At 41.7% G+C, this 9,430-nt stretch overlaps 1 protein-coding gene across 4 annotated transcripts in view; it reads right to left on the reverse strand.

Annotated features, from left to right (window-relative positions):
• The window catches only part of ARHGEF6 (Rac/Cdc42 guanine nucleotide exchange factor 6), a 105,698-nt gene extending 96,920 nt beyond the window's left edge, over window positions 1-8,778 (reverse strand). For 2 of the 4 annotated variants that reach the window (XM_023634028.2, XM_001489854.6), the window contains exons 1-2: window positions 7,864-8,698; window positions 6,577-6,660 (exon numbers count right to left, since the gene is read on the reverse strand). In XM_023634028.2, the coding sequence (XP_023489796.1) occupies window positions 6,577-6,660; window positions 7,864-8,028 (249 nt within the window). In that variant the 5' untranslated portion in view covers window positions 8,029-8,698. Of the gene's footprint in view, window positions 1-6,576; window positions 6,661-7,863 lie in introns of all 4 variants that reach the window. The other 2 variants (XM_070258217.1, XM_070258214.1) reach the window with 2 other exon arrangements.
• Window positions 8,779-9,430: the final 652 nt, after the last annotated feature.

A 9,430-nucleotide genomic window follows, 5' to 3' on the forward strand; every position in this document is an offset into this window, starting at 1 on the left:
CATTAAAATTCAAAAAAAACCAAAAAAGTGTGTCCGACAGTTAGACATTACCAATCCTTGCCATAGTCTCTTCACTTTACAGGTGAGTCAACCAAGGCCTGGAGAAGGGGACTCTGACTTCATACAAGTAGCAGGGCCAGGGCTGGAAAGAAAGTCTGCTGATCCCCATTACAGCTGGTGGTTAGTTGCCTGGCCTGGTGCCTAACTCCTCCAGGGAGGGTCTGCTCTCCTTGAGCTGGAGCTCTCCTGTAGGAGATTTAGCCTTGACTCATGATCATTAGTAGAGCTGCCTTCCTTCCAGAACTGCTCCCCTGCAGAGCGGCCCCTGGGAAATGGCAAATTGTCCGTCCCACAGGCCTTACTTTGGGGAGGGCACCCATGCTGTTCCAGTGACAAGGCAGATGGAGTGACTCAGGGAGACAGGAGGCAGTGAGGGGGTGGGGGCAAAGAAAAAGCCATACTGATACCAGCTGGTACTGGAAAGAGAGAGAGAGAAAAGGAGAGAGGGAAGGAGGGAGGGAGAAAGAGAAAGAGAGAAAGAAATACTGACTGAGCCTCATATACATTCAATGAAATGCTTCATGAAGAAAACATCTTCTTACAAAGTAGGCTTGGCCCGGGAGCAGAATAGAAGATGGTAGGGCATCCCTGGCAATGGGTTGGTAGTAAAGGTAGCAGGGGACAAAGCAGGAGTACCTGCTGGGGATGAGACAGGGGGAAAGCCTGGCTGAAAGGAAAACCACAGGACTAGAGCTGTCACAGAGCAATCATCCCTGGGGCTGGAGCCAGGACAGCGCAGCCAGAGAGGTACCACTCAGACCACTGGAATGATCAGAAGAACTGTGTATGTGCCTGACACCCACCAAATTCAAAGGCAGAACAAAAACAAAACTACCATTGCTAGAATAGTGTTGTCAAGGGACTTCCTGGTCACATTAGTGGTACTCTAGACATGAGGATTTTTCCAAATGTTCTGGAAGATTTTCTCTTGAGGCCTGAGTATCCTCCCTGCCTTCTCCATTCTGTAAACAAATAAGAAAGATATATTTGGTTCACAGAGAAGGAAATACAAATGGACTATAAAGGGGTGAGAAGATGTCCAAACTCAGGAATCAGGAAATTCAAATTATAGCAATAAATGAAATACCATTTTCACCCAACATCTTAGCAAACATTAAAGATAAGTAATATCGAGTGTTGCCAGGCACATGAGGAAGAAGGCACCTTCTGCACTACTGGTGGGAGTATAACTTCGTACAGCATTTTTGTAGGGGAATTGAGACTATGTATCAAACCTTGACACAGTAATTTCGTTTCTATGAAGAAAGATGCTTCAAGAATAATTACAGACGTGCACAAATATCTATGTGCGTATACAACATGACTCACTGAGATTTACCCCAGGAATGCAAGATAGATTTAACATGCGAAAGTTAATCAATGTAACAACATAGCAATATAATAAAGAACAAAAACCAATGGTCATCTTAACAGATGCAGAAAAAGCATTTGACAAAATCCAGCACTGTTTTATGATAAAAACACTCAAAAAACTAGGAATAGAAAGGACCTCCTTCAAACTGATAAAGGGCATCTATGAAAAACCCACAGCTGGGGCCGGCCCCATGGCTGAGTGGTTCCACACGCTCTGCTTCAGCGGCCCGGGTTTGCAGGTTTGGATCCTGGGCATGAACCTACTCCACTCATCAGCTATGCCGTGGAGGCGTCCCACATACAAAATAGAGGAAGATTGGCACAGATGTGAGCTCAGGACGAATCTTCCTCACACACACAAAAAACCCCACAGCTAACATCATACTTAGTAGTGAAAGACTGAAAGCTTCCCCCTAAGATGGAAAACAAGACTGGTATGTCCGCTCTCATCAGTTCTATTAAACATCGTACTGAATGCTCTGGCCAGGCCAATTGGGCCAGAAAATGAAATAAAAGGCATCCAGATAGGAAAGGAAGAAGTAAACCTCTCTCTTTGCACACATGTACACATGTACAGGTCTTCTACAAGAAAACCACAAGAAAGCAAAAAAAAAAAAAGCTATTAGAACTAATGAACAATTTCAGCTAAGTTGAAGGATACAAGATCATTATACAAAAATCAATTGCATTTCTGTACACTTGCAATGAACAATCCGAATATGGAATTAAGAAAACACTTTCATTTACAATAGTATCAAAAAGAAGAAAATACTTTGGAATAAATTGAACCAAGGGGGTACAAGGCATGTATGCTGAAACTACAAAACACTGTTAAATTAAATTTTAAAAGACCTAAATAAATGCAAAGACATCCTGTGTTCATGGATCAGAAGACTTAATATTGTTAAGATGGCAATAATGGCAATATTTCCCAAAGTGTTATACAGATAACACAATCCCTTTCAAAATTACAGCTGACTTTTTTGCAGAAGTGGATGAGCTGATCCTAAAATCCATATGAGCACACAAAGGGATCCAGAAGAGCCGAAATGATTTTTAAAATGAAGGACAAAGTTGGAGAACTCACGCTTTCTGATTCGAAAACTTACTACATAGCTACATTAATCGATTCAGTGGCAGAATGAATAGTCTTTTCAATAAATGGTGTTGAGACAACTGGATATCCATATATAAAAGAATGAATTTTGACCCTATGTCACATCATATACAAAAATTAACTCAAAATGGATCAAAGACTTAAATATAAGAGCTAAAACTATAACACTCTTAGAAGAAAACATAGGAGGAAATTTTCATGACCTTGCAGTAAGCAATGGTTTCTTAGATATGATACTCAAAACACAGCAACAAAACAAAAAATAGGTGAATTTGACTTCACCAAAATTTAAAAACTTTTGTGTGTCAAAGGCTACTATCAAAGTTGGGGAGGCACTTTAGAGAGTGCTTTTTTCCCCTGGGGTCTCAGCAGACTTCCCTGGACAGTTGCTAGCTGTGTGATCCTCTAGAGCCCCTAGGACACTATGGCCATATGAGCACACAGAGATGGAGGTCCCCTGGAGAGGCCGACTGGGTGCTCAGAGGGACAGAAGACGCCAGCTCTTTAATGTGGTCACCATGCCCCACAGCCAGTCCTCACGTTGTCAGTGCTGCCTCTCTGGCTTTGTTTTTCTACATTTCCAAACTGACCATTTCAAGCGGACACTCTTTCTTAGGGTAAATAATTGCGTGTTTTTGGGCAATACTCAAGCCCTGCTCTTCTTGCTTTTTGTACATTAACAGTTTTATAGCATCAACCAAAATCTGTTAAGCGTGTCCTATACCAGGCACTGTGCTCGGTATGCTAGACCTGAGAGATACTCTGTCTAAAGTGACAAGATATGGAAACAACCCAAATGCCCATCAACAGATGATTGGATAAAAAAAGATGTGGTAGATATATACAATGGAATACCACTTAGCCGTAAAAAAGATGAAATCTTGCCATCTGCGACAACATGGACGGACCTTGAGGGCATTATGCTGACTGAAATAAGTCAGACGGAGATAGACAAGTACTGTTGGTTATCAGCTATACGTGTACTCTAAAAAAGTCAAACTGGAAAAAAACAGAGAATAAATGGTGGTTTCCAGGTAATGAGGGCTGGGGGACAAAAACTGATGTTGTTTAAGGATACAAACTTGCATGTGTAGGGAATAAACCATAGTAACGGCATGCATAGTATACTGACTATGACAACAATATTGTATTGTAATTATGTAATGTGATAAATATCACTACAACGGCAATCATATTACAATATATAAATGTATCAAAGGAACATATTGTACACTTTAAATTTACACAATGTTATATGTCAAATATATTCAATAAAAAACTACTTTTTTAACTTTGCAAATATTTGTGTTTAGGTCTGTCTTTGAGCTACCTGGGAGCTTAAGTCTGGATGGTCAGTATTCTCTTTTTTTTGTGTGTGAGGAAGACTGACCCTGAGTTAACATCTGTTGCCAGTCTTCCTCTTTTTGCTTGAGGAAGATTGTTGCTCAGCTAACATCTGTGGCAATCTTCTTCCATTTTTTATATGTGGGATGCCGCCACAGCATGGCTTGACAAGTGGTGCTAGATCTGTGCCCAGGATCCAACCTGTGAACCCCAGGCCACTGAAGTGGAGCACACAAACTTAACCACTACACCACCAGGCTGGCCCCTGAATAGTAAGTATTCTTCGCTGCTGGGTGCACCCAGCTCAGCTTCCAGTCTCATTTCTTGCGTATTGATTTTATTGATTTCCCTCAGGATTCAAGGAGTGCCTCGATATGGCTCCTATATACCTCTTACAGGCATAATTTTGCATACAATGCTACCCAGTAATAGCAGTAACAGCAAGCAGCTATTATTCATGATTTACGTGCAGTGATATATCAAGTGCCTTAGATGCATTATCTCATTTGATCCTTAAAACAGTCCTATGCAGTGGATATTACTAGCGTCTCCATTATACAGGTGAGGAAACTGGAGCACAGAGAGGCCAAGTAGCTTTCCCCAGAGTCACACAGTCAGTGACTGACCAAGCCAAGACTCTGACCCAAGTTTGTGAAACTAGAGAAGGTATGTGCTTAACCATGATGCCACAGATGGCCTTATTACGATAGCCGCACAATGTTTAAGCCAGCCTGGATTATCAAAAAACTAAGAAAAAAAAAGGGGGGCCGGCCCCGTGGCTGAGTGGTTAAGTTCGTGCGCTCCGCTTTGGCGGCCCAGGGTTTGGATCCTGGGTACAGACATGACACTGCTCATTAGGCCATGCTGAGGCAGCATCCCACATGCCACAACTAGAAGGACCCACAACCAAAATATACAACTATGTACTGGGAGGATTTGGGGAGAAAAAAGCAGGAAAAAAAAGAAGATTGGCAACAGTTGTTAGCTCAGGTGCCAATCTTTAAAAAAAAAAAAGAAAAATATGTCCAATGCTCTTCCTTTAAGAAATGAAAATTATGATATACTTTTTAGAATGATTTGTACCCAAAGTAGATGAAAATATCTTAAGCACTGGTGCTTAAAGGGGTAAGCATTAGTTATCAGAAAAATCCGCTTTTGTGAATGACTCATTTTCCAACAATGCCAGACCCAGGAGGTGTTTCTGTATCATCTAGCATTCTTAGAACTGCAGAGAAGCTTAGTGCACCTTCTAGCAGCTTCAGAGCGCAGAAATCATTGGCAACCTCACCGTGTTTTTATTTGACAAATAAGAAAAGAAAATACCATGATCTGTTCTCTAATAGACATCATTCTATAAAGGATATAGAGTGGTCTTGGGCTACACGTACCTAAAAACCACACACACACATGTGCCTATGCACACATACACATGCCCACACACACGTGAGCACGCACGCGCACACACACACCCACACACACACAGAGCTATAATTAGGCAGTAGGGAAACCTGGAATAAAATATTCTGAGAGAAGTATAGCCTGAGGCTACGGCCAACTTTAGGAAAAATTCTGAAGAAAGCAAAGTGTATCTGGGGCAAAGCCTCTTGTACTACTATTTACTACTCTTAGCTAACACTTGCAAACTGCTTACTATGTGCCAGGCACTCTTCCGAGGACATGGAGTCCCTGAAATCTCACCCCAATCCTAAGAGAGAGGTGCTGCTGTTACTCCCATTTTACAGGTGGGGAGATTGAGGCACAGAGGCATAATGAAGTAACATGCCCAAGGTCACAAAGGTACTAAAGAAAGAGAACTGAGATTTGAAGCCAAGCAGTCTAGCATCAGAGTTCATGCTCAAACCACTACTAATGCTTCTCCACAAAGAATAATCCTAACGCAAGTCTGCACTTCTTCGTCCCTGGTCCTGTGATGGACACTCTACCTGCATTATCTCATAGATCTTATGAAGTTGGAGCTCTTAGCCCTAAATTATTATGTAGTATCTCATTTGATCCTTAAGACAACCTCATGAGGTAGCTATTATTGTGTCCATTTTACAGATAAAAACACTGAGGCACAGAGAAGTTAAGTAACTTGACACACAGGCAAAAGTACCATCTCCCTTTCAGTAACACCCCCTATACATACTGTGAGGATCCATATAGTATAAAATAATGCAGTGTAATTGAATATATGATTTCTACCTCAGGGCTGGGTTCTCTCAGCTTTTCAAGGCCTGTGTTCTAAAGTGGGAAAAAGCGACAATAGACTTTCCTCTCTTCCCAACTCAGCAGGATTGCAATGACTCTCTGCAGGAGCCAGTGGGCCCCTTTTGGTTCCCCTTAGTAGGGAAGCGCGCCACACATGCTCTGTCACCGGAAGCCTGCTTTCACATCCACACAAGCACTGTCACCGGAAGCCTGCCTTCACGGCTTGGATGCTGTGTTTCAAAGATATCATATTTTGAGTTTTGATTTTGTTTTGCTTCATTTTGGAACTGGTTTCTGGAAAAGACAGACTAGCAAGCCACCACTGGAGACCACCAATCTCAACCACGGTTTGCATCAAATGCTTCCTCTGTTTAACAATGAAAATAAACCAAGCAGTTTTACTACAAAACCATCTCAATTAGCAGAGCGAAAAATGATGACAACGAGGAAGACCACATGAGTAAGCTTACCTCCACTTGAAGGGTCGCACATCCTTTCAGGAAGTCATTGATGTTGTTGATGCAGTCGGCTTCAGTTTGAGGTTCCAGGCAGTACTAGAGAAACAGTCAAATGTCACTTGGAGACTGTCATCCATGCCAAGCATACCATATCCCTCATTCATTGACGACTAGATAGGTAGGCTCTTTACGGCAAGGGGCAACATTGCTGTCAACGCAGGAAGAGAAATAACCACCGAAGGAAGTGATGCAAAAATCTAAACGGTCGGTCTTTGTTTCAAATGTCACCAAACCTTTAGTCTCAAGCCGTCTCTGCTTACAAACTTTTTCTCATGCTTTTTGCCAAAGTGCAATGATAGCAAATTAGAGAGACCCAGACAGTTTTTTGAGCTTGGTTCTTGCTTTCAACTTATTACCTCTTTCCCTCCTCCTCACGATAATTTATTAAAATGATATTTTCCCCTTTGCTGTTTTCTACATTTGATCACTGTTCTCGACATTTTATCATCATTTTATCACCATTTTTCAAGTTTAAGAAATTCTAAGTAAATGAATTTGTTCAATAAAAATACAAACTGGTTCAAGAAGGCAAAAGAACTATACTCAGAGTCACATTGCCTGCTGGCTTTTAGAAAATCATTGTAGGACTCTACAGTTCAACTTACTGAAGGTGCCTGCTTTAAAAATTATCCTGCCTCTTGATCATGCGTTTCCAACAACAAAAATTTTGGATTTTTAAAAGAGAGTAAGGTTAGTTTCACTTTGAACACATGTTGCATTTGAAACATATATTTGGTTTCTATTGTTTTAACAAAGCTTATGTGACATTTTGGATTCTTTTTCCTGCTTGCTAAATAGCCTCTCTTTCAATGGATATTTCATTGCTTTGAGAAGAAAATCTACGTTGATTTTAGTTAAACTGTCAATAAACACCATCCATATCTGTTACAAATCATCCCATTATTACACGGACCCATATGCACCCCACGTTCAGAACATGCCCTGGTGCTAACTTGTCTCTCTGACAGAGTGAGCTTGTGATATAGGTGTTCTTGTCTCCTGGTACCAGTGGTGTATCAGGTTAGTACTATACTAATATTTGTGGGGCAATTACTAAAGGATAACATTTAATTTTCTGACTTTTTCAAACTACAAAAACAGTAAGAAAGAATGTCTAACTCTTAGAAGAAGATTAAAGCAGGAGAGTCCCACCGCCCGGGCAGTAGAACGTCTCGAGAGCTACATTATTTCTGCTCCCTGGCGGTAAGCCATCCCAAAGGTACTGCAAATTCCCCTTACCTTTTCTACAGAGCCAGGTCTAAGTCTGTTGATCAGTTTGCACAGTACTACCCCATTTTTCAGCGAGGACTTCAAGAACTCCTCCGGATCACAGATGGTCTTTTTGGGGGAATCTAAAACTCCCAAGGATATAAGCCATGTCACGATTCGCTCTTCTGGATTCATTACTGAGGACTGTGCGCTCCAAACAGCTCTCGGGGGCAGCTGCAAGGACTAAGCCACATCCGCGATTGCATCTGCTGTTGTCTTCCTTTTTATGAGTTCTCTTCTGGTGCTTGCAGAACCAAGCTTTAAAACAACTTTTCTTAGACAACGGTGGAACTCACTCAAATTATGGAATTTTAAAACCACAGAGATCACATTCAAAGATGTGGAAATAGAATGACTGTAAAAATCTTGTATAGCATTCGTTTTTCAAAATCTGCGAAGCAAGTTCATTGGGATAAAAAAAGAAGAAACAAACACACACCAAAAAAAACCCCAATAGTGCAAGAAGCTGTAAGGGAAGGAAGTCAGGAGGATGCTGGGGAGGGAGGAGAGAAAAGGAAGTAAGTGCTCTTGGAAAACAGAGGTGAGCCAGCACTTCAGGGGACCTTGGAAAGGAGACACTCATGGGCCAGTCTGGGAAAACGCTGTCAATAAATAGTCTAGCCCCAGTGAAAATCTGGCTTCTGTCAAGAGGAAGATGCCAAGTGGCTCTTAGGTCAGACAGATCTGAACGTCGTAAGGAGCTGTGCTGGCACAACAGGGCTCAAAGAAGGTAGGCTGAGAAAATTCTTCCAAGAAATGGCCGGATGTCTTCAGACTGTGATGGTGTATCACGATCGTTCCTTGCAAAACATGTTGAGTTGCATGGTGACAACACACCAGGCAAATGAAGATTGTGCCTGCTGTCGGCCATCACTGTGTATAAGCAGAAGCTAGAAGAATGGCATTTTACTTTGCAGCCAAAAAGCTATGTTTAGGGAAATAGGCTAAGGATAACATCTGACATCCTGTTTACTTGCATTCTTTAGCAGTTCTTTTTCTGGACCTGGTTCCACTACAGAATCCAGCTGCAGCACCCTTAGCAAAGGCTCAGACACAGTCACATAAGTGGGTAAAAAACACTTGAAAACAGAACTTCAGAGAACAAAAGAGCACTTGTCCTCTGTCTACACTACGGTCTGGAAGGTTGAGGTTTCCCCAACAAGAAACACTTTGAGTTAAAAATGATGCTCTGAAAAAAAACTGGTCTATAACAAGAGATCTTCACTATTCTCAAACACTTTCGTAATCGTTGAAATAGTCATCCTATCGGGAAATCTATGATAAGGGCAACTTTAACAGTACAGCCTTGTGTTGGGAAGTGCGCGGTACTCACCGTCACTGCCCCTCCTTGTGCATGGGATCCTGCTAAGCTTCAGAATTCTTTTCAACACAGCTTTAAGCATCTACTACCAATTAATCAGCTTAGAAAATCGGGCTAAATGTTTGCAAAGTTTCCCGTTCTTGCCCTGTCATAACATTTACTGCTCTTTACTATTATTACTTGTTGATCTGTCCCCTCCACCAGAATGTCACCTCC

The sequence above is a fragment of the Equus caballus genome, chromosome X, assembly GCF_041296265.1.
Source record: "Equus caballus isolate H_3958 breed thoroughbred chromosome X, TB-T2T, whole genome shotgun sequence".
In the NCBI taxonomy this organism is placed as follows: domain Eukaryota; kingdom Metazoa; phylum Chordata; class Mammalia; order Perissodactyla; family Equidae; genus Equus; species Equus caballus.